This window comes from Schistocerca americana, chromosome 3 (genome assembly GCF_021461395.2).
Source record: "Schistocerca americana isolate TAMUIC-IGC-003095 chromosome 3, iqSchAmer2.1, whole genome shotgun sequence".
Taxonomy (NCBI): Eukaryota; Metazoa; Arthropoda; class Insecta; order Orthoptera; family Acrididae; genus Schistocerca; species Schistocerca americana.
In genome coordinates this window covers 643138961-643165914 of record NC_060121.1, presented here as the reverse complement: position 1 = coordinate 643165914, position 26954 = coordinate 643138961, and the positions used below count along the sequence as shown (strand labels likewise).

The following is a 26954-nucleotide window of genomic DNA, read 5'->3' as shown; positions in this document are numbered from 1 at the left end:
TTTTCCCTTACAGGATTTTCCTAATTCCCCATATGCAACGATTTACTTATAATGAAGTGAAGTTACTTGGCACTGCAGCAGCACTGGAGTGGCTTCAAAGGCATCATAGTACAAAGTTTCTGGTTTGCTCTAACTCACTCTGTGCACTTCAAGTTGTCCATCAAATGTTTCCGGTAGACCAGTTGATTCAGGTCCATTCATGGCTCCTTTCAGCAGATCCAACACTGAGGGGAGGTGGTAGTCTTTTGCTAGGTAACTGAATTTTTTGTCGGGATAAAAGGAAATGGCATAGCTGACAAAGCAGTCAAAGAAGCATGTAGGGATGGTGTTCTATGTCGATGATCTCCTTGCATGCCATCATCTAATTGTTGGACAGAAGAATCATGTGTCATTGGGAAAGTGAATGGTTGGTAGTGGAACTGCAGTCACTCAAACTGAACGCACAGGCGTGGCGGACTACAAGCCAGTCGCACTGATGAAAGGAAGTTCTGCTCACCATACTGCACATGCCCATTAACACACAGTTTCCTCCTCAGACAGAAGGATTCACTACTTGTTAAGTTTGTGGTATGCCACTTTCTGTTCAACATATTTTGCCTAAATGTGTTTTGTATACTTACATCAGGGCGGCCTTCAACTTGGCTGGAGATCTTCCTACCATCCTCGCTTTCGCCGACGCCAGTGTAACGTGGGTTCTGAAATTTTGTGAATTGCTGGGCTTCACTCCTAAAATTCTGGAATTAGGAGATCAGCGAGCTCTGAATTTTTTTACTATTTTTTTAATCGAATTTTCAGTGTCGAAGTTTAGTGTAACATGACAGCATTTTTGTAGTAACTAATAGGTGAATTTAAATGCATTATAAGCAACTCCACCTGTGTGGACAGGTCTTGTGTCACCCCCACCCCTATGAGAATGAGAATGGCAGGCTGACACTTCTTAAAAGTCAGTGATGACCCTGCTGTTGAGTGTCCACATGCAACATAGTCTTAATCATCATAATCATCATCAATGAAAACAGTTTCTCCAGTTTCTCTTCCTAAGCAACCTTGTTCAGAATTCTCCCTTCCCCTCACCACTCTTAACCCCCTGTCATCTGTCGCCCCTGTCATCCGTCGCCAAAAGCTAGCTGGTTTCCCACTCCTTTGAGCCATCTGACAAAAGCAGATAGTGAACCGGCCGGGTCTAGTGTGTTGATTGATGAAAAATTTTGGAAAGGTCAACCTTATGTTTCGTCTGAATACTTCCTTTACTCTTACAATAGTCAGTAAGCAATTGAATACATAATAGCATAAGAAGATATAGAGCTCATCTCATCACAGTAAGTGAATTGAATATTTTGGTGTGGACATGTGAGCATGATGTCTTGAAACATTTTACTGTTCTGCTGTTGGAATGAGATAAAGTTGACACAAAATCACAAAAACAAATTCATAAAGCCTTTAGTCAAGACTCAGTATATGAGGCATTACATTTCCCAAGTTACGAAGTTGTGGTAGTTGTGGGCTCTTCACGGGTCACAGTGTTTAGAATTTATAGGTCCCTCAATCTGGGTAAAACTATCACTGCCAGTCATTAATGGGGAGAGGGGTGATATACCGTTAGAGGTTGTATTTATAATCTTCAAAGAAGTTTCTAGTCTTGTTTTCAGAGTGACAGAGGTGGTATTTATCGTGTATGCTTAACATTTATCAGTTTCGTTGTTTGTCATCAAACTTCCATAAATTTTAAAAATGAATTTTCTTTCTTGTTCAGACCTACCACCAGGGCTTCCATGCTCTCTGGTCCATCATCTATGTTTCTTAGTTGTTGACGGTATTTGTTGATCATTCTGCCCAAGTTTTTGCCTCAGTGTCTCAGAGTTTTAAATATAGTTCTTTGTTTGTTGCTACGTTTCTTTCCAACATTTAATTGATTTTTTGGGTCAACTTCATCTTCATAAATGTTACTGTTCAATATTTTCCTTTTCTTAACCTTCACTTCATGATTTCCTTATTTTTCATGGGTACTGCTGCATGGTCCATTTGAAATTCTCTCAGAAGTTCGTTTGGTGATCTTGAAGTTTTTTATTTGTAAGGCAGTCTTGAAATTTGTAGGTATCAGTTTCAGTGGGGATAAATGGCACAATTCTATAAGACTTTGCTGTTTGTATTCTTGTTCATGTACTGGAAAGTCCCCAACAATTTTGTGAAAAAAATTTTCTTTCCCAGTTTGAGCATTAAAGTCTCTCATTGGAATTTTAATGTTATTTTCTGGAATTTACTGGGTTTCTGATTCCAGTAGTTCTCAGAACTCACTCACTTTCCTAAGAGTTCTTTTTGTTATTGACATTGCTTGTTGCAAGAGCATAAGTTGACTTATACGTTTTGGTGGCACGCGTTATTGATAGATGATAAAGCCTTTTAGAGGCGGATGTAAGTTCCTTTAAATTGTTCACAACAAAAGTTTTCCTCAAATGAGATGTACTATTCATTATATTTTTCATGATTTGACCTTGCAAATCCTGTAGTTCTCAAACTTCATTAAATACTCATCATTGAGTCTGTGTTACTATAGAGCCAAAATGACCAGGTTCTGTTCCTCATGGATATTTATGAGCTGTTTCAGTTTTTCTAAATGTAAAAGTGTGTTAATGTTGTATGTTCCAAAGAAATGTTTATTGTTCAGTTGAATTTTGGAATTCCTATTTCCAAAAATCACAGGCTCTTTCTTATCCATGTACATTAGTATGGACTCTACATAATCCATTGGCCCATTTGCATTACTTAGTGCAATGACAGATTCATTCCTCAGTGTACCACCTGGATGGGTTTCTTTTGTATTTGTTTCCATCATGTTCGGGATACCACTTGCACTTGTGATGACAGTGTGTATATCAAAGAGTTCCCAGCATCCCTGCAGCATGCAGTATTTCATTTGTTGCGTAAAAGACTTTCATCTCTTAATTTAAATTTTGAAGGAACTTATACCATAGTATCCTTTCTTTCAGTCTGGAGTGCAGGAAGAATGATTGTTCAAATGCCTGTGTGAGTGGTGCAGTTAATCTAATCTAGTCTTCATGACCCCTGTGTGAGTGATACATTAGGGGTTGTAGTATATGCCTAGAGCCATCATTTAAAGCCAGTTCTTGATACTTCATAAGCAGGCTTTCTTGGAATAGTTTTTCTGTCTTCAATCGAGAGTCTGCTAGTCAAGTTTCTTCAACATCTCTGTAACTCCCTCCCACAGGTCAAATAAAGCTGGGACTGCCCTTGTCTGTAAAAGTTAAATATCCCCCATTAGCTCTATTCGGTGTGGATCCCACATACTTCAGCAAAATTCTAGAACTGATCACTCAAGTGATCTGTAGGCAATCTCCTTTTAGTCTACCACCTGCTTTACCCGCAACTGAGCCTTCATGATCATTCCATTTCATATCCCTACAAAGTGTGACACCCAGGTTTTTGTATGAGCTGGCCGATTCCAGTTGTGACTCATTGATATTATAGTTGTAGGATACATTTTTTCATTTTGTGAACTGTACAGTTTTACATTTCTGACCATAAATTGCCAGTCTTTGCACCCCTTTCCCACTTGCTCATCTTTTTTATTGAAATGATGTGGGACGAGTCAGTTAACAGCTTTTTTTTTTTTTTTACGAGCTCCCAGTTTTTAAGTTTAAATTCATCAGTGGAACAGAAGGAGTTGTCTAGACAAAACAATTTCATAGTTGCAATTTTTGATGTTTAGCTCACTGGAGGAGACGTGATGCCATTGCTGAGGTAACACCAATGGCGAACTGGCTTTCACCACCACGCCGCCATCAGTTTGGTTGGTAAAGTACCCCTGTTACCATGTTGTGGATAAGGAGTACCATGTGGGGTCACACATTAGATGCATTCACATTTGTCAGCTCTCATTGCAAAGTAGTATTTTCTGGTGTTGAGGTGATCTGCACTCATCAGGTATTGCGAATAGTGTTTTGTGTTGGCACTGCATTAATAACGACAGTGCAGTACGTCTAAACATGAGATTCACAATAAAAATGGTCATTCAGCAACACATTCACCAGCTGTGAAGATGATGTTCTGCTGCAAAACATTACTCCGAATTCGATAATAGTAATGGACAATGCGGGAGAGACTGTAGTTACTTGAATATTGTGATAGAGGTGTAAGTTTTACACAGTAAAATACTCTCCTCTTTGTGTGTTATCACTTGCCAAACTTTTGTTCAGATATCCCAAACCATTATGAGATATGAGGAATTTATGAATGTTTCAATTTGGCCTTTTCTCTGGCGCATGAGTTTGTGATGGAGCGGTGTACATACATTCAATTTTCTTCCTTCCAAGTTTAAAAAATAATTAAGTATGTTGCCTACATTTTATATGCAGCAACATTTGACTCAACACACACCAAATGCAAATTCAGAGCAACCCCTATTTTTCACTGCAAACTTTAAGAATTTCTTGCAGTAGTTAACTGAATGTCAACATATCACAATAATTTTGACAATTTACGAAATGACAGGTAGTTCATCATGAAGCTGATAAATTACGCTATAAGATGTGTGAGAATCAGAATTTACTAGTGAGCAGCTTCTTTAAAATTGTATGAGAAAGATTGCAGATCGGCTGGATTGCGCATCTTGCATTTCATGCAGTCAGGCTAGTCTGTCAGGTAGGCCTGGCATTGTCGTCACCTGCTGACGCGCTCAGCATACGCTGGCAACTAGGCTAACCTCCACTTGCTCCATACTGAACTGTCAAAGTTCACAACTAATTTTAAACACGCTACAAATTAGATTTACGAGGGGCGTTGGAAAAGTCCAAGCAAAAATAAAAACTACTTACATGTTTGGGGTAAACCTTTCTTATTTTTCGACATAGTCTCTTTTTAGACTTATACCCTTCATCCAATGCTGTTCTAATTTGTTGATCCCTTCCGAATAATAGGAATTGTACAAGTCTGCAAAATAGCTATTAGTTGCTGCAGTCACCTCCTCGTTTGAATAAAATCTTTGTCCCGCCAGCCATTTCTTCAAATTGGGGAGCAAATAGTAGCCTGAGGGAGCCAAGTCTGGAGAATAGGGGGGATGTGAAATGAGTTGGAATTATGTTTCCATTAATTTTGCGACCACAACTGCTGAGATATGTGCTGGTGCATTGTTGTGATGGAAATTTTGTGGTCCAATCGTCTTTTTTTTTTTAAAGCTCGGTTTTCAAACGGTCCAATAAGGTTGAATAATATTTGCCTGTAATAGTTTTACCCTTTTCCAGATAGTCGATGAGGATTATCCCTTGCGAATCCCAAAAGACAGGAATGGTCTTCACCTTTTTTGGTGCAGATTCTCCCTTGGTAACCCATTGTTTAGATTGTTGTTTGGTCTCAGGAGTATAGTAATGTATCCATGTTTCATCCACAATGACAAAACAACACTTAAAGTCCCACGGATTCTTCCTGAACAGCTGCAATCCATCCTTGCAACACTTCACACAATATCGTTTTTGGTCATGCACGGGCAATCGCAGAACCCATTTTGCGAATAGCTTTCTCAAGCCCTAATGTTTATGCAAAATATTATGTACCCATTCATTTGAGATTCCCACAGCACTAGCAATCTCAGACATCTTAACTCTTCTGTCATCCATCACCATATCATGGATTTCATCAATGATTTCTGGAGTCGTAACCTCCACAGGGCCTCCAGAACATTCAGCTCCACTTGTGCCCATATGGCCACTCCAAAAATTTTGAACCCGCTTATAAATTGTTCTAATTGAAGGTGGAGAGTCACCATAATGTTTATCAAGCTTTTCTTTAGTCCCCTGAGGCGTTTTGCCTTTCATCAAGTAATGTTTAATCACCACATGAAATTCTTTTTTGTCCTTTTTTTGACAATCACTCGACTTCCTTGATTCATACAAATGCCAAACACAAAGAAATAGACCAGTATTGCTGGAACTTGGTGTGCATTCTTTCCAAAGATTTTACTAACTAAACATGACCTTGATACGCACCGGTGGTGCCATCTCTCGGACTTTGCACGAACTTTTCAAACGCCCCTCGTAAAACTTGCTTCGCCACCTGTCAAATATGTTATGTTATTGGGCAAATGATCAAAAATTTTTATTGGTGCATATTGAACTCTTCTCTGAGCCACTGACAGCTTTAACAAGGGATAATAAAGGTAACTTTCCTGCTAGAGTTGTAGGTATGTACATCGCTGTTTTTCTCAAATTTTGTGATGTATTATTTATGACGAATTTCATTAGAGAAAACAAGTATTGTGATGGCACAGTTACAATGCCTAACTCCTTAAAGAAGTTCCTTCACGACATTCATGGGTGAACACACATTGTTCTTACTGCTCACTTTTGTGCGATCAATACTTCCTTTTTAAGTTACGAGTTACCCCAGAAAATTTTTCCATATGGTATTGCTGAGTGGAAATATGCGAAATATGTTAGAAGGTTGATATATTTGTTACTGAGGTTAGCAACTGTACAAAGAACAGAAGTAGCTGATCTCATTTGTTTGAGAAGCCCAGTAGTATGCTCCCTCCAGTTCACGCTTTCACCACTATGTACACCCAAAAATTTTGAGCATTCTAACCTATTTACTGACTCCTGCTCGTGTGTTACATCAGTTGTTGGTATGACACTCTTCGTAGTACAGAATTGAATGTAGTGTTTTTTCTTAAAATTTAGGGGGAGTCCATGTTTAGAGAACCGCTTAATAATTACTTGTAAAACATCATTAACAATCGCTTCTGTTGCTTTCAAACGCGATTTATTGTAACGCTAGTATCATCTGCAAAAAGTACCAATTTTGCTTGTTGCCTGTTAAGTGGAAGGTCATTAACATATATAAGGAATTGGATTGCATCAAAAATTGAAGCCTGTGGGGCTCCCTTCGTGATTTTATCCCAATCACTAAAATCTTCTATCTTTCTGACATTGTCTGAACTATTCAGCACAACCTTTTGCATTCTGTTTGGCAAATATTATTCAAACCATCTGTGTGTAAAGCCATCAGCTCCATTTTCTAAGAGAGTATCACGATCTACACAGTCGAAGACCTTGGAGGGATCACAAACAATACCAATTGGCGATATACTATTTTTTGAGGCTTGTGTTGTTTGATGAGTGAATATTTATGCCGCTTCTTTTGGGCAGTACTTTTATTATTGATGACTGCATCATTTTCAAAAAGTCTGAGGTTTCTGTTAACATTGTTTGCAAGATCATTAATGTAAAACATGAACGGCAATGGACCCAACACACTTCCATGGGCACACCTGAAGTTACTTCACATCTGACGATAACTCTCCATCTAAGATAACTTGCTATGTCCCCCCTATCAAAAAATCCTCAATCCAGTCAAAAATTTCACTAGGCACCTCATGTTGGGTCATCCGCAGAACAGTGTCTCGTCCAGAAATTGGTAATTTATGACAACACCAGAAGTAAAGATAGTTGCTGCCAGACAAATCAATGAATTGGAGTATCTGTGTGTGAACATGTCTCCATATTTTTCCTTTCGCCTCCACAACTATAAAGTTATTTATGTGAGAGCACAGTGCTGCTCAACCTGAGTCTCTGTGTAATCAGTCGCTTAAGTCGACAGTATTGTCACAGTGCAGATCCAGCTACATGCTAATAGAACATTTCTTCAGAACTCTGTCAGGTTATAGACTCTGATTTGGAACTATCATTATTCATTGAAAGTGTCTGCAACAGTGTCAAATATGTGTCATCTGTGAGGACAATAATTGTTTCAAAAAGTAAGCATTCACCTTGCTGAAGTTTTAATAATTTATGTTTATGTGATTTTTTATAAATGTAGTATACTGAGCATACTTATCTTTCCACCTATTTATGTTGTCCTTTGTATTTGGTAATCATTGTTGCCAAAACCGCGTCATGGTCACTGATACCAGTTTCGATGTGGACATCCTCAAAGAGGTCAGGTCACAATTAACTCTAAATATTTCCATTACAAGTGTAGTTCTTAACTATCTGCTCAAGCTAGTTTTCAGAGAATGCATTTTGTGATGTTTCACGGGATGTCTTGTCATGCCCTACAGACAAAACTGTAACTTTTCAAATTGATGTTTGGGTGATTAAAGTCTCTACAGATGATTACAATATGATTGGGGAACTTACACATAAGTGACATGAAGTTTTCTCTGAAGTTTCCAATTAGATCAGAAGTTGAGCATGGTGGGCTATAGAAGAATCTGATCATCTTTTATGTCCACCCTTGATACTGAGTCTAGCCCAAACCATCCCACATGCAGCTTCAATTTCTACTTCAGTGGATTTGAGTTTCTTGTCTACTGCAACAAATGTACTACCTCCATTTCCCAGTAGCCTCCTTTTGATATACACTTCAGTTTTCCCTAAAAATCTGACTGCTATCTATCTTCAGTTTAAACCAGCTTTCTGTACCAAATATTACGTGAGCTTCACTGCTTTTCAGGAGTGCTTCAAACTCTGGCACTTTGTTGCAAATGCTTTGGCAGCTAACTGCTAGTATTTTAATATTCTCTTGGATCCTACAGTTATACGTCTAGGTCTCGCACAGCTGTCATCATTGGGACTGGATGGAGAGTAGCCTAATCTTAAAAGCACCCCACACATAGACGGCTATCTGGGTAGCAGCCTCTGAAGTGTAGTACAACCATGGTCACTTTAGTGGGACCCAATAATTCTCAATCCTATGATGACGCAGCTCCAGGAAGTGGCACCCTAGCTTGTCACAGAACCTTTGAATTCTCTGGTACGTCCTTCCGCTTGACTCTGAACTGGGGGACCACGATAATTTGCCGGGGCAATGCTGCTAATTGTGAGCTTCATTGAAGCTCCATGGGCAGACCAGGTCTTCTCAACCATCTCTCCACATTGCTGAAATGGTCAAAGTATTATTGTGGTACCCAGATGACAGACATTGTTTGTTCCAACATGTGCCACAATCTGCAGTTGGTTGGACCCTGTTCCATTTGTAGCTGCTGGAATAGTGTCTTCAACCTGTTCAGCTGCCAATGATTAATAGAACCTACCCTTCTGTGTTTGCTGCCTCCTGATAGAGGACAAAGCAGATTTCCCCAACACAGGTGAACTGAGCCCCACTGGTTCAGCTTCTGTTCGGTGAAAAACAGCACTCAAACTTATTGGTTAGGGGGGTTGGTATAACACCCTGAGTCCTTCCTTGTCTCTGTCTACCCTGCACAGGATGCCTAAATCTGCCATTGATATGCCACTCACAGTCAAGTGGACAAGTGATGACAGATCCCATACTTCCATCAGAGGAGATGGGATCTGCGGCAGAAGATAGTACTTGAGGTGCCTTTGATACCACAGGCTGTGTTACATGACTCTCAGAAGCTCTTCCAACACACCAATTCTCAGCAACTGCCAATCATTTGACAGTGGTTAGGGCAGTTTCGTCCTACTTACAAATGTCAACTAACTCATCCTGTGTTTGAGAACACGGTGGAGCTGCATTGTTGTTGGTACAGTGTTTTACAGAACAGTGAATAAATAACTTTAAAATCTAAGCCTGATGATGGCCTTATAAACTAAGAATTGAAGCAAATACACAAAACAATACTTCTATTAAGGCAACAGAACTATTGCTCATGTAATTATACAGTAAAATTGGAGAATAATTATTTTGGACGAGGATAGGTCTGCTGTTCTCAAAAATTTTAAAACAGCACAAATAACTTTAAACTTGCACTTGATAAAAAGAGTACCAGTATGAGTTCATTTTCGCACTCACAAATGTTCAAAATTTCACAATATATCACAATACATATTGATACAATCAGTGAAAGATTACACAGAAATGATGCAAACAGTAAAATATGCAAATTTAGAATTTCAAATTGGCACACGAATCTGGCATACGCCGTCTCACATAAAGGAAAATTCCAAAATTGGCTTTTACATATAAATAAACATGTTAATTGCACAGATCTCTTTAGTTAGCTGTTTGTAAGAAAACACCTACACTGGTATGCCAAAGATGAGCACTGCAGTGTCAGTTTACCTTGATCACAATTGCGAAAATGTGCAGCGCCATCAAAGCATGTCTTCTGCCTAGAACAGCTGACATTGTGGCAATAATGGAACTTGTAGTCCCTAGTCACTCAGAATTATAAAATATAGGGTGCATGGAAAGTACTTACAGAAAATAAACAGCTTCATCTCCTTTTATAGTAAATCCTCTCTATATTTCTTAGATGAGATTAAATCTAATGCCTGCATTCAAAAATGAGTTGCCAGTCACATGTTTTTTGACACTGAGAGATGACTGATTAGTTCTTCAGTTAGTGTCCAGATTCCCTTACTTCCTGGCATTATCATCATTTTTCTCCATAAATGTTTCAATAGCTTCCTTAGACGTCTTGAAGGATATAAGTGCCCTCACCAAATTTCTAGCACAACCTAATAAAGGAAATGCTAGAGATTGGAGTGCCAGTCAATTTAATCAACAGGAACAGTGGCCTAAACTTCATTGACAGCTGAAATTTCAAAAATCTGGTGATGATCAGTTTAGCTGATCAAGTCTCTCGTTGTTTAATTTAGCTTGACGTTTTTAACTTTTTTTAGATCCTGTGGAACTCAGGTATTTTTCATGTTTAGGATTGTTAATACACTTTCTGTTCCCAAAAGTGCAAATGGTATTCCACAACATTGTGAACCTTTTCAAATTTTGGTTCTTAGATGGCTGCTATTTTGTTGTTATATGCCTGTTGTAGCAAATGCATGTTAACATGTATAGTTGTCAGTGGGCTAACAAGTACAAATACGTGTATGTAGAGTTGACTCCTTACAGTACCTTCAAAAAATAGTTTTGCAACATGTATACAATTGTAATAGCATCACCTTTAAAGAACAAACAAACTTAAAAAACTATAATGCCAAATGAAATAAACAATGTTACTTTCTCCTTCTGCCACTAGCTCCCCCCTCTCCCTCCACTACCATTTCACTAATAATAATAAGAATCCTCTTCCCACCTCCTATTCCTGTTCTCCACTCCCATCTCCCTCTTCCTTCTGCTTTCATCTTTTCCGTCCTTCTTACTGAGCACATCCCCCCCCCCCCCCCCCCCTCTTTTCTTATCCTTCTTCCTGTTTTTATTTTTACTTTTTTTCATGTATTCATCAGCAGCAGCCAGTTTGAAATCCAGTGTTAAATGATACATTATATTATGCTATTTCCCATTCATTTTCTCAAGTCATCTATCTGAACCTCTGTTCTGTACAACATAGTTCATCCTCTAGCAATACATATGCCCATCAGTAATTCTGTGAAACACTGTTGATCTGTAAGCTGCAAGTGATAGCTGCTATCGTTCACTAGTTTCTTTTTCTGGATTGTAATTGCTTCTACATAGTGGTTAGCAGAAGATTTTTTATAACATTTTGTATACGTTCATAACTAGGTTGAAAATTATTGAGGAGGATACTCATGTATGTGGATATACCATGTTATGTGTACTTCACCGTAATGTTCCATTCTATATACATACTTTAAATCCACAGGTCTGGCTTTAAACATCAGAGCAAAGATTTCTACAGCTCGGATTCTTGCTGTTCTGGGATCTGTGTTGGAAGTAGATCACTGCCAAGTGCTGGACACCTTGGCTACCTCACTTGCTCAGAGTAAAGATGATGACAAAGTGATAGAAGACACTGAAAAACTGAAGGAGCAGGAGAAACTAATAGCAGATACACAGACGTTGTTTGAAGGGCAGCAGACATGTCTGGAAATTTTGACAAATATTTGCTCTGGTGATGGTATGTTGAATCATATGCCTTTTACCTTGTTTGAGTATTTTCATAGTATATTTAGAATTATTAAAAATATTATATTATTGTATGATACAATTGTCTTTCTCTGTAAGGATAGAAATGGGACTTCTTTCTTTGATCAGAAGCTATTTCTTTTATAAAAGTAGTGTGTGTGTGTGTGTGTGTGTGTGTGTGTGTGTGTGTGTGTGTGAGTGAGAGAGAGAGAGAGAGAGAGAGAGAGAGAGAGAGAGAGAGAGAGAGAATCTGTGCCTAAGATATTTGTTGGTTCTTCTTCTTCTTCTTCTTCCAGGGACATAATCTTACCCTATTTCGGTGTATTCAGTCAAGACGTTAAGTCTCGTGAACAGTGTGCCTCAGATCCTCTGCGGGGAAGGGGAAAAAATACAGAGCAATATGCCTGTTGTCGCATACAATGTACAGTAACAGCTTGATTCATTATTATCTGTTACATAAAATTGTTTTTATAAGGAGGCCTTACTGTCAGTGGGTGGATGCTATGCTGTGTAACCCAAAGATGTGATGCTTACGCTGTGAAATATACTGGATATGTGTTGGTAGGAGGAATTCTGATGAATCATTCACTATTTAACATTGACATCACTGTCAGTAACAGTATCAATTTTAACTAGAGGCAAAGAGACATTCGTTTGTGCATGAAATGCTCAGAAAGTGGTCACACCACCATAAGTACATTTGGAAGAGAAAAGAGGTATGCTGGACTAAACTTTCCAAAAACTGCCAGAAATGAGTCTGGGTGCATTATTTTTCTGATGCAACAACGGATCTGTACTCAGGGTGGCCAAAACTAGTGATTTTCCAGAGAAATCCCATATCAAGATGTGTGGTTACATTTCTTCTGTACCCAAAGTAAATGAAACCATACTTAGAAGTCCCAGGAAGTGAAATTTTCATACTTATGAAGAATTTCTGTTCAACCTTCCAGAGAAGCTATCAAGTAGTATTCAGTAAGTGAGTGCACTAGTGCATACAAACAGAAACAATTAGCAGTGAGGGTCTTCTAATTACTTGTAATTGTATTTTGCAAAATCAGTGAATGAAACTGTGCTATACTGATATTTGTCAATTGAATTTTCTCTCCCACTGTGTCTTCAGTCAAAATAAAATAATCATAAATGCTCTCCAGCTACAGTCAGGACTATACTGCTAATACAAACATTGAAGAATGTGATTTTCGTGTGTATCATCTTTTATGTTAATGCTGTTTGTTTCCAACAAATCATCTCCAGTCAAATTTTGTTTTGTCATTGGAGAGAAACCAGTCTCCCTCTTAACAGTTTCTTTGCTTAGAGTATGCAAATGTTTCTTCCACAGTTTTGTTGAAAACTGCAGTAACCATTTTCTGCAACTGTCACCTGCAATCTCTTTAATTGCTTTTGTACTTAAAATAGATGGGAAAAAACAGTTACTTTGTCTTTGTTACTTCCAGAGCATTTTTCATTATTTTGGAGATTATCCTCACTCAGTGCCTTTTCATGCTTGAAATTGCATTCATCATCTCAGCTATGAATTAAATTTTTTTTTGATTACCCCTAACTAAATTTTAGAACCACAGAGATGGAAAATTTGTGTTTTGGAATAGAAAGACTTTTCATTACTTTTTCAGCACTTTGAGTGTGTATTAAGTCAGTTGACTTAGGATAATTAAAAAGGCAGACAGTGCTGAACATTCATATGACATGTAACACACTCTTGATTATTTCAGTGATAAATGATTAATTATTAAAAATTAGTTAATAGAATGTAATAATTAACCACAAATTAAACTGTTGAAGTTATTGTCAACATTGACCTCAGAGTTGTAGCAGCCAGACATCACGAAAGGACTCGCTTAAAAATGAACCCACGCACTTGAAAATGAATTCCTCGATTTTTTTTTTACTTTAAGTACTCTACTCTTGTACATACATGGGATCATATCTCTGAGACTTGTCCTATATTAGTGAACAATGGTGTTATCAAGAATAATACAGGATTTTGCAACTCATTGTGGGCTCATAAGTGTGCATCATAAACACGAAAGAAGAAACAAGGCACTGCATTTTAAAATAGATGAAAAATTTTACTTTTTTTAAGCGGCAAAGTATGAGGACAGAGTACAATGGTATTTTTAAAAAATCCAACATGAATGCTTGGGATACAAAATTCCATGGAGAATTATGTCAAACCATCCAATATCTGTAGAAGAGTTAAATGTGGGCAATGTACGCTGTGTGTCTTCTTTGGAGAAAAAACTTGTTTCATTACCTCATAGACGGTAGTAATGCACTTAATGAATTGTAGGAGTCAATGACTGCCCGATACTTACTTTGAGAAGGAAAATTTTAACTATGCTGATAGACACATTCAAAAGTAGAAAAAAATTAGTCTAACTTTGGAACAGTTTGTTTGTTCTTTAGGGGAAAAAAAGAACAAGAAGTTCATGAGTAAATCCAGGCTATTCATATCCCATTCAAAAGAAAGGATATCTCTTGATAAGAGAAATATCTGGATCAAAGGTCTAGGATTGAATGGGAGGAGGGGGTCGGGATTTTGAGGCTTTGGAGCTTGATTGGGCTTGGGTGGGAGATATTCTGGGATTGGGAGATCCAGTATGGAGGCCACACTGGGCTTGGAGGAGAGGAGAGCAGTTGTTGGCAGCAGTGTTAATGGACTATGTTTGTGAGAGAGAAAAATAGCTTCCTCATGTGGTGTGAGGCGTTTCGCCAAGGTTATGGCTGGAACAAAGGAAGTCGCAATTTGCGTGCCAACTGATACAGGTGCCAAGAAGCACAATGTATTGGGAGTGGTGTGTGGCAGAGGCTATGTATAGAAGAACAACAAGGTGAATAAGGGCTAGTGATTGATCGTTTGGAGTTTGAGAAATGGATTGGAATCAGAGATACCAGGTTTTAAAGTAAGACCTTTAAGAGAATACCAAAGGTAGGTTTACCATACTCCAGGAGCAGTAAACGGAAGGATAATATTGAAGGCCATGTGAAAATATCTAAGCATAGGAGTGCTTCACCAAAAATTTTTCTAAAAACCAAAGTGGGGAAAAAATGTGATCTGGAGTGTTCTACTAAAGAGAGACTATATTTTCATACCACACTGCTAGACACAAAGTTGTTTTCAAAACATCAGACTGCACAGCTCAACTGGTTAAAAAGTTACATGATCCAAAGTGTTCCTCTGCTAGACCCAAAACTGAAGCAGTTATTGTTAACGTTATTTCGCCATTTTGAAAATACGTTGCATTCTTTGGAAAACAGTTTTGTAAGTGTAATGATAAAATAGGTCAAGCAGAAGTGAAATAAAACCTGTTCACCTTCTTGTAACATATTTCAGACTAGAGGAGGAATTCCAAGTTAATCTCTTAAGTGTCAGTGAAATGTCAAGTGAAACTATTCAGATTTTGGCTCTGTATGTTTTGCAGTGTACAAAAAGATTCAAACTTAAAGAAAGTGTAGTTTGTTATACTGCGGATTTCTTCCTCCTCCTCCTTCTCTTCTTTTCTCTGCTGTAGATAACACTAACAGCAATTTTAGTGGTGTTCAGAGATATAATTAAAATGAACAACCAAACCATTTCTGAAAAGGGCTATGTGTAGAGAAAAATGCAACTGAATAAATAAACTTTCATCTTTCAGTAAACTGACAAAGGTTTTAGCTAATTTCAGAACCATGTCTTGGGTTGGGCCGAGAAAAATATGATAGTGTATCGTGGGTTGGACAAAATAAATAAATAAATAAATAAATATGGTAAGCCTGACCAAGGGTCAGTCAGAAATAGAGGAACAGTGTTTGGGACCGTTGTGTAATTATGGGAGAGCATTTTTGCTGAAGGGTGTTGAGGTATAGGATTAGGGAACACTGAAGGCAGCACTATGAAAATGAAACAGGAGAAAGGTGAAGAGACTTTGTGCACAGTAAATAAATTGCTAGAAAATATTAAAGTAATTTTGCAAAAAGAGTGTCATGGAATACATCATAAAGATTGCTGAATGGATAATAATACTGCATAGAGATGGGTGAAGGCTGTCCCCCCCCCCCCCCTCCCCCCCCCCCCCCCCCACACACACACACACACACACACACACACACACACACAAATAGTATCTGGCTGCCAAAGGGTGTGTGGGTGTAACCTCCATGAGTTGGCATCCAAGTGTGGAGTATCGCAGTGGATCACTGAGAAAATGCACGCGCTATGACAGTGCCGAATGAAGTCGCAGCAGAACGGGTGATGTTTAGGGAACTTGTCAAAAATGTCATAAGCCAAATGTACGATCTCAAACAGTACATATGAGTGATGTTCCCTGTTGCTGAATGCTGAAATACAGCAAGGGATCATATGTTGAGATGCAGTATAAGCATTTGTTAAATGAAGGAGTATGTTGTATTCCTTTATAGATAGTTTAAAGTTGGAGAAGTGTGTCCGATTATAGCACAGTGTAACTGCAGCAGAAATGGATATCGATCATAGTGCACTGTCACAGACTAAAAACATAATTAATTTACAGGTGCAGCAGTTCATAACTTAGATAACAAATAATTTTATTCTGAACACACTAATATTAAAAGGGAAACTCTGCAATTAGAATATGGACTTAAATGCAAAGCTAAATGCAAACAAGGCTGAATTAACAGTAGATCTAAAGTAATTAAGTACACAGATGTAAACATTGTGTTAGGTTGTATACTAATAATCAAAATATGTATGCTTGCAAAGACAAAGGTGCAGGCCGTGATTGAACTTAGATGAATTAGAGATCACTAGAGCTGATTTAAAGAAAAAAATATAGATAAGCTGTTTCAAATATAGATATATATAAATATAGATAAACTGGTTCAAAAGTTGGAAGAGCATTTCGCAGTCTCTCACAAGGAAAAGTTCGAAATAAATAATAAATAGCTGAACCAGAATCTGCCATTTTGACTTCAATACGGGGTTACATGATGAGATTGGTAACCAGTGTGACTTGGTAAGGAATGAGGTTAATGAACAATTAAGAGATCTGAATAAAAATTTAAGGATAATTACAGATTTTACTGAAGAAGAATTAGTCTACAGCTTTTGGTAGGAAAAAACCTAAGCAATGAATATCACCATTTTAAACAGGTAACCTTTATACCCAAGTTGAGGAATTTGAATGGTCTTGCTTAAATCTTAGAGGAGCTATATGTTACCCAAAAACTAAAAAAATTAAATTTGTAGAAAAACAGGTTTAATTATATAACTTTTCATTGAAATGTACTGATTTTATGGATGTTCAAAACTTTCCTGCATCAGAACCAGGGTCTTCATCATCATCATCTCTTTCCATGGTCTTGTCAACTGCCTGTATCTTGGATGCATTTATCAATGCTGCATCAGCCCAATCGACCTGCTCCTTATCCACGACTCTCAATGTTTGTAATGTGTGCATCCCTGGATTCATTCCTAAAAGCTATAATACCTTCTCTTTCTCTTCATCCCCTTATCATATTGTATTGGTGCACAAGTTCATTAAGTTTTTCTGGAAATTTAATAAACTCAACAAATACACATATCAGAGACTTTAATCACCAATAATATATTCTCCTTCATTATTTACAACTGTCTGCCAATGCTGGGCTAACTTTTCAATCTTGCACCTGTAGAAATCACATTGTTTTGAGACAAAGACCTCATTGAGCCATGTTCGGAGTTCATTATTGTCCAGAAGGAAGTTCTACATCTACATTTATACTCCGCAAGCCACCCACGGTGTGTGGCGGAGGGCACTTTATGTGCCACTGTCAAGTTCTATGAAGGTTGTTCAATAGAGTTTGACAAATGCGAAAATCTGAGGGCACAATGTCAGATGAAAAAGGTGGATGCAGAATGACTTCCCAATCCGGTGCCTGTATAGTGTTTTTTGTCAATCTAGCAGAATGTGGACAGGTGTTGTCGTGGAGTAGCATAACTTCATGCAGTCTTTCTGGTCATTGTTCTTGGACTGCATGTACGAAATGTCTCTCTTGTGGACAGTAAATGTCAGCAGTGACAGTTACACCTCAGGAAAACAATTCGTAGTAAACCATACCATCGCTGTTCCAGCAAATGTATAACATTGTCTTTTGTGAATGTGCGCAGCTCTTTGTTCAGGGAGTTGCTAATTTGTTTCGGCTCAGCCATTCCTTTCTTTTCCTTATGTTAACATCACCAGTAATGATGTAGGATAGGAATGATCATTGTTGTTCATGAGCCAATTAGTGACAAGCAGGCAGAGATGCACATGTAGCCACTAGCTGATTTTTGTGATTTGTGCTTGACCCAGTTTTTGAACCTTCCCCATTGCATGCAAATGTTGCACAATGGTGGAAGGATCACATGATAGTACATCAGATTTGCCAGTTCTCAAGCACACTGATACGGATCATTGTGGATTAATATGTTTATATGATCCTCATTAAGCCCTGAAGGTCTTCTTGAATGTGAAGACTCACTAATGTCAAAATGATCCTTGTTAGAATGAGAGAACCATTTTCTTTTTGTGCACTCTTCAATGGCAATATCCCCATACATGGCGCAAAAGTTTTTGGCTGCGTCCGTTGCTGTCATCGCACTACTGAACTCAAATGGAAGAGTATGTCAGAAATGTTTGGATATATCCCCTTTTCACTCCAATTTCTAGCATACACAGCTCCACTCACTATCTCCAAATGACAATTGATAAATAAACCCTTAGCAACTGGAATTCCAACATGCGAAATAAAATGCTACAGAGTTATGCACCAACCTAATGTATAGAACAGCATCATATGTTGCTATCTGAATAGTTTCAGCACCACAGAATGTGGTTCTGGGGTATCACAGCCAAATCTGACTCTTTAAAACTTCAGTATGGTTCTGTGCGTCTCTACGTAAACATTTTTCTACAAGTCTTGAATACATGAGATCTCTGTACATAGGTTTAATTTCATTTAATACTGCAGAGGATAAGATATTTTTATGGCTGTATGTTTCACCAGCCTCTTTACATTTCGAATATCTGCACCACATGTCATTGCCTTTGGAGCACAGCATATGCTCATTGGTAGGTAGCTTGTGTGAAAAATGTGGTCCAAAGTGCTGGTTTCAGAGAATCTACACTTGTGTTTTCTCAGAATGCTTCTCCAAAATAAACGTGCCCTGTGTGTGTTTCCATCCCTGAAAGCCTGCCTTTCCCACCCAACATCTGTCATGTCATAGTTCTTGCCACTTTTTTTTAAAATATCTTATCAGTTCCCTTAATCTAAACGTTTCTGTATGTGTCCCCCAAATACCAGTTTTGTTAACACACAGTCTGTACTCTATGGGTTTACTGCACACACTGCTTTGAAAGCTGTACTATCACAATCCCCTAAGTAATTGGTATGCCTTAGATTACATTTATCAAGATACATATTTCAAACATTTTTATTGTAGCTTGAGCTCCTATGCCTTAACTTGCCCGCTGTATTTCTTGTTGCACGATTCTTTGTGACACTGCTGCCATTCTTCTTTAATGTTTTATCTTCTAAAGGTATCCTTATTAACAGAAGTGGCAGTATTTTGACATATATTGCACATCCAGTACTTTCCTGTTATCAACAATGAACAGAAGTGTCCCTCCCTCTTCATCCATGAACCCTCTATTTGACACAGTTATACAGAACAGCTTCCAAGGCAGCTTTTGACATACTTTGAGTATGTGTGACTTCAGGAGCTTTACACAGGTTTGAATTTGTCATCAAACTGCAGCACAGGAGGCAGCATGTTCAGTATACCTCAGCTCACCCCTAACCTAACACCTCAAAGCATAACCAAACCTTAGATTTGCCTCAATAGTTTCCACATTATGCTTTTGATGTATAAAGTGAATCATCTGATTAACAATCATTACTGTATAAATATACTTACTAAATATACTTACAATTCCATACCTCTTATATACATACATATATACATACATACAATGGATGTCTGTACACTAAGTGATCAGAAGTATACGGACACCACCAAAAACATAAGTTCTTCATTTTAGGGGCATTGTGCTGCCAACTACTGCCAGGTACGCCATATCAGGATCCTCAGTATTCATTAGACATCATGAGAGAGCAGAATGGCGTGCTCCGCGGAACTCATGGACTTCGAACGTTGTCAGGTGATTGGGTGTCACTTGTGTCATATGTTTGTACACAAAATTCCGATACTCCTAAACATCCCTAGGTCCACTGTTTCCGATGTGATAGTGAAGTGGAAATGTGAAGTGACACATACAGCACAAAAGCTTGTAGGCAGACCTCGTCTGTTGACTGACGGAGACCGCCGATCATTGAAGAGGGTCGTAATGTGTAATAGGCAGACATCTATCCAGACCATCACACAGGAATTACAAACTCGTGAGGATCCACTGCAAGTACTACGAAAGTTAAGCGGGAGGTGAGAAAACACCTTGCTTGGTGTAAGGAGCATAAACATTGGATGACTGAACAGTGGAAAAATGTTGTGTGGAGTGACAAATGAAGGTACATAATGTGGCGATCCGATGGCAGGGTGTGGGTATGGCGAATGCCCAGTGAACATCATCCGCTAGCATGTGTAGTGCCAACAGTAAAATTCGGAGGTGGCGGTGTTTGGTGTAGTTGTGTTTTTCATGGATGGGGGTTTGCACCCCTTGTTGTTTTGCATGGCACTATCACAGTACAGGTCTACATTGATGTTTTAAGCGCCTTCTTGCTTCCCACTGTTAAAAAGCAATTCGGGGATGACGAAGCATCTTTCAACATGATTGAGCACTTGTTCATAATGCACAGCCTGTGATGGAATGGTTACACGATAATAACAGCCCTGTAATGGACTGGCCAATTCGTGGGATATAGCAGGAGAAACCATGGAGGTGGTGACCACATTCAGTTATCTCGGTTCCCAGATCTCTGCTGACAGTGACTGCAGCCATGAAATCCGGAGACGCCTGTTGCTCGGTAGACAGACGATGTCAAACCTTGACAAGGTTATAAGGTCCAGAGATATAACACTAGCAACAAAGATCCGTATTGTGAGGGCTATGGTCTTTCCAGTTGTGATGTATGGATGTGAGACCTGGACCATTAGAAAGGCTGAACGGCGAAGAATTGACTCCTTGGAATTGTGGTGTTGGAGGAAACTTCTTAGAGTTCCATGGACTGCAAAGAGAACCAATAGATCAATATTGGAGCAAATTAAACCAGATTTCTCCCTGGAAGGTCTAATCTTATAACAAAAGCTGACCTACTTTGGACACACAATGCGAAGGCATGCCTCGCTGGAAAAAACATTAATGCTGGGGAAGATTGAAGGAACTAGAAGAAGAGGACGTCAGAGGATGAGATGGATCGATGGCATCACAGAAGCAATGTGTTCCAACCTGGAAGGTCTACAGGAGAAATTGCAAGACAGGAAAAAGTGGCGTGATTTGGTTCATGGGGTCACGAAGAGTCGGAACCGACTAAACGAATAGAGAGAGAGAATGGACTGGCCTGCACAGAGTCCTGATATGAATCCTACAGAACTCCTTTGCGGTGTTTTGGAACGCAGACTTCGTGCCAGGTCTCACCGACCGACATCAGTACCTCTCCTCAATGCAGCACTCCATGGAGAATGGGCTGCCAGTCCCCAAGAAACCTTCTAGCACCTGATTGAACATATGCCTTCAAGAATTGGAAGCTATCATCAAGGCTAAGGGTGGGCCAACACCAAATGAATTCCAGCATTACCACTGGAGGGCACCACAAACTTGCAAGTCATTTTCAGCCAGATGTCCGGATAACTTTGGTCACATAGTGTATTTATGTATGTGTGCATGTTCCCCATATTCTAAACCACTGGGCCAATTCCAACAAAACTTGGTACACATATCCCTTACTGTCAGGTACCAATTGCTATGGGGGTAAGAACCACCTGCCTATCATAGTTACGGAGATTTAGTGTGATAACCACTAGGATGTGTGAAAAACTGCCTTATCATACATGATGAGTAAATTCATTACTACTTTGCTACTAACTTGATTCGCAAAGTACTTCAGTCAGTTTCCACATGTACCACTGAATTTACCTACACAAATATATCATTTTATGACACAGTCCAAGAGATAAGACTTCATAATAAACTTAAAAAAAAAAAGCATCATATAGAAGGTTTAATACATTTATTCTTTACTGCTAAGACACTACTCCTACAGTCGAGACAACTTAAGGAAATTCCTGATGCCTGGCAGTACTTTTGACTGGTCTGAATTCCAAAGTGCAAAACAGCCATAGATGAAAACCATAACTTTCTGTAGAGCAAAGAAGAGGCGTTGCCATAGACATGTTTACAAAATTGTGTTGTAGACTCGCAGAGCAGCTGCACTCTTGTGTATAGAGTAGTATCATCTCACACCTAGTCTACTGCATAATTTCAAAGGTATTTCATGAATAAATGGAAATAAAAAATTTTTGATATTACATTACAAACACAGTTTTTTTTTTTTTTTTTTTTTTTTTTCATTTCTAATGGGAAATTGGCAAAATTAATACTCTGGTAGTGCTAGGTTTGCGGAGTAGTTCTCTATAATTTCCATATTGCCACCAATGCCGCACTCACTCTGTTATAACAGTGAGTTAATTTTGTTGCATAAAATGTTAATATCAGTTAGTCTAAACCCAGAAGACTCTTGTTCATGTGAATTATCAAAATGCAACAGCAAATTAATGTATATCGTCTCTCATTAAGAGAACCCCACATGTATCTTGGATTGTATCTTCGTTAGTAAAAAAATTCCTGGCAAGCACGTGTTTCATCGAATGTTAAGTGTCATAATTGTGACTTTCACATTCACCCTGTACAAATGCCAATAATCGCTTGAAGTAGTATTTCAAGGAAGGACATATTCACATCCAAGACTTGCTTACATTATTTGTTCATAGAATAAGTGCCATCTACATCTATACTCGGCAAACCACCACGAAGTGAAACTTCCTGACAGATTAAAACTGTGCGCTGGACGGAGACTCGACCTCGGAACAATTGCCTTTCAGAGGCAAGTGCTCTACCAATTGAGTTACCCAAGCATGACTCGTGACCCGTCCTCACAGTTTTCAATTCTACCAGTATCTCTTCTCCTACCTTCCAAACTTCTCAGAAGCTCTCCTGCGAACCTTGCAGTACTAGCACTCTGCAAGAAGGTAGGAGATGAGGTACTGGCAGAATTGAAAGCAGTGAGGATGGGTTGTGTGTTGTGCTTGGGTAGCTCAGTCGGTAGAGTACTTGCCCACGAAAGACAATGATACTGAGCTAGTCTCGGATTGGCACACAATTTTAATGTGGCAGGAAGTTTCATATCAGTATTGTACCTCCCCATGCTAATGTGTGCGGCTGAGTAGGTCTTTTAAGAGTACTGCAATGTGCTTAGTAAGTCTTCATGTAAATCAAGAACAGGAGCTGACCAGACAGTGAACTTTTCAGAACACTATAATTAATATTTCTATTTTAAGAATTTAGTTCTATTTTTGTCATATCATTTGTTGATATGACACTTTTCTGTTACAAGGTAATGTCTTTAACTGCATACCATTTTAGTTTCTTAATTAGAATTTTGTGATCCAGGCAATTGAAATACTTTGCTAGGACACAAAAAATGTCAACAGGATAATTCTTCTTGTTTAGTTCTACGTAACTGAGTTTGGAAGGTCATGTATTATTCCGCCATAGGAAAGCCTTACTGATGCCGCACAGAGTTGCTGTTAGATGGTAATTCCCAGAAAAGTTGTTCAGTTTTCTTTCGTAAATTTGAGAACACGTGAAACAGAAAGATGGGTATATAATTAATAAATATGCGTATCTCCACTTTTGTAAATAGGTATTACTACCGAATACTTCAGTCTTTCAGGTACTCTCATCTACTGGTCACAAAGGTAAGCCCAAGGGAGCTGCAACCAAGGTACACGTCTGTGCTCCAGCCAAAGTGTGTCAACAAATTTTAACACAGTATAATGTTGGCTTGTTTTGCATTCAAACTTTGTTCTGACTCTCATTTATGTTACAGATGATGAAGATAGTACAATGGAGATTGACTCTTCCGAAACAAGTGATAATATTTTGAGTGACTCGAGTATCCCAGATGATGAACCTCCATCTTATGAAACATCTGTTGTGACTTTGTCTGCAGAGGTAATATTTATTAAAGGTTATTGTTTGAGAGACTACACTTCACAGTAAGTAGATATTTTGCCATATTAATTCTGAACTAATATACCAAAGGACGAGAATCAGGTCTTATACTTTAAGATGGCAATCTTACCTTTTCATGTTGTTTATGTCCATTGTGCAGACTAGAAGTAAATCAAATATGCAAGAACAATTGGAAGGCTGTTACAAAATATGACTGACTCAGCATGTGCTGTAGTGATGCAAGAGAGGGCAATTTGGATGGGGGGGGGGGGGGGGGTTGGAAGAACCATTGTTCTAGTTGTCAAGGTGGCAGTGACTCTCCTACTTGGCATTGTGGGTTCATGTGGATGGCAAGGGCTACAGGAGTCAGTTGGAGCTGAAGGTGGCTGCAGCAAGACGAGCAGCATGCATGTCAGCTCTTCACGTCTCCAGCAGGCAATGGCAGTTATAGTTGTGTGCACTCATCCTGGCATCAATCCATGGTGTCCATGTTCCAATTAGGTGTTTAGTTACTGATCTCACAGCCCATGGTTAAGTTGCTGTGTTGCGGCGTGGCATTGTGGTGTCTTGGCAGTGTTAATGGGAACCAAGAGCTAAGTCGGCAGCTGGCGGTCAGGGCCCCTCATTAGCAATTGGCATTGGCCATTAAAACCCACAGTGCTGGAAGGCACCACAGAGGAAGGGTGGCACAGTGCTTCTGAACTCAGGATCTCAGTGTGCAAGAGGCAGGTTGACAACAATGGCTGTGCATGGCTGCTGGAGAGGACAAGCAACATCATGGCCTCGAACCTCCCCTTGTGTCTAAACAACGTCCCAGGGACTCATATAGAGTAGGCATTCACAGCGAGTGTTAACTTCACTTAAAACTTTCAGGCTGGCAGGAAGTGGTCAGTATGTAAATCTTTCGCCTAACGTTTCATCTCCAGCTGTGGGAGACATCCGCATAGGTGAAGCAGCCTGACTTCTGAGTTTGTTTCCCACAACCAGAGATGAATCGGCCAGTGAAAGTTTTTCAAATTGACCACAGCTTGTTAGCCCGGAAGTTCTAAGTGAAATACGAAAGCACAAAAGTCAGTTCATACAACACAGATTAGCCATGTTGTCATAGAACACAAGGTACATAGCTGTGTGAACTCTGTGTAGAGAGCAGATTTATTGCCTGTTAGCTTTGAATTGATTGGTCAACGTGATCTTCACAGTCACAAAACCAGCACCAAGTGCCACCAGTGATAGAACAACAGCTACCCCTGCTTGCATTCTAGTCAATCTAGCTTCCTGCATCTTTGCCTATAGACTGTTGTTGCTGTTACCATATTCGAACTTGCCCTTAACACCATAGTTTTCAAATGCAATCATATGTCTTCGCAAGTATCACTAACCATCTCCATGTCTGTATTGACACTATGTGTGGGGTAATAGAAGTGGCACATATGAGCCTGCTTCATACCAGGGCCGTCATTATGATTAATAAGGTCCAGGCAGGATGGCTCTGGGTCCATTAGGCTCAATCCGTAATAGACTTTGCTCAGTGAAGCCACACTTTGATGGCTGCCATAGTACTGTAACTTTACTCTGCTACAGGTGCAGCCTGGCTCATGTGTTTGGTGAGAACCTCTGCCTACAGAAAACAGTGCCTAGTCCATTGTTCCAATCACAGCGTGTGATACCATGGTACGCACCTGCTGTGGCATCAGATGAAGTCACTGGAGTTGATTTCCATGCAAAAGTTCTGCCAAGATTTTAACCACAACAGGAGTAGAGCTACAGCTAGTAAAAAACAGTCATTGCTTTGTGAGAAGTGGTGGGCTACAGTACTTTTTTCGTATGAATTCAAAGAACTTGATGAATTTTTGCGTGTCTCCATTCAACCGTAGATGAAATGACACTGTTAGAAAATATTGAATACTTTTTGAAGAGCCAAGATCCAAAAACATCTTTGAAGAAAATTACAGACAACTGTCTATAAGTATTGCTGTAAGGAGACCTATTACAAGAATCCTAGCCATTGTGTTAAGCAGTGACTTTGTCAACATTGAGCCTAATTTTGTATACCTGGGGAAACTCTGAAATTGAATCTGTCCCAATTAATCACGTTGTATGTGAGAAATGGATGGTCAAAGTGTGCTTGCAAAAAATCATCCGTTTTGGTCCATTGTGGCCATGGAGAGAATACTTGAAATATGGCTGTTTGCTCCCTAACACTGCACACATGCATTCATGACCCATTCTACGTCACTGTCTATTGCGTGTCATTAAATGTGACATCATGACATTACTTTAGACCCCGAATATCCACTATGTAAGAGTGCAAGTACTTTCTCCTGGACTGCAGGAGAATGCAATTTGAGCAAGAAAATCATCTTGTGGTTTGATAAGAGAAGTGCCAAATAAAGGAGTTTTCCTAAAGCCAGATCTTTTTAGGATTCTGTGCCTGTTAGCAGAATAATTTGCCGATGTTATCTGGTAGGAACTGTAGATTTATTGTATATATTGACATGTTCAACACAATTAAATGAACTGTTTTATTATACAGTCCACAGAATAAAGAATAACAGCATCCATAGCAATTCAAAATATGTATACACATTCAAGGCATAAATTCTAAAATCTCACTCCCCCACCAGAATCATACAATTAAAAAAATAAAAATAAAAAAAATAAAATATTTTCAGGCCAAACTCCTGTAGCAGCAGACGATGGTGAGGCTTTGCCACAGGCTTTGTCATAAAATTTGGCAGCATGTGGTGTGGAGATAAGTGCTCCACAGTGACTTGGCTGACTCTACTTTTTCTCTTATAATGTGGTGTTTTGTGTGTTTATGTTTAGTTCAATTCTTGTAGCTACTAGGCTTAGATAATTCAATTTCTGCTCTGTTGCCACGTAATAGCTCGATATGCTCCTCCTTGGGGTCTGGAGGTATTTCATTGTCTAAGCTTTGAAGTCATAGAGCCTCCTGACATGCTGAGGTCAGGGTCA

General features: G+C 39.0%; 1 protein-coding gene across 1 annotated transcript in view; it reads left to right on the top strand.

Moving 5' to 3' along the window:
• Window positions 1–26954, top strand: part of LOC124605094 (HEAT repeat-containing protein 3) — a 295904-nt gene that overhangs the window by 230486 nt on the left and 38464 nt on the right. Inside the window, exons 7-8 of the mRNA XM_047136544.1 lie at window positions 11537–11791; window positions 23854–23978. Coding sequence (XP_046992500.1) covers window positions 11537–11791; window positions 23854–23978 — 380 coding nt within the window. The remainder of the gene's footprint in view (window positions 1–11536; window positions 11792–23853; window positions 23979–26954) is intronic.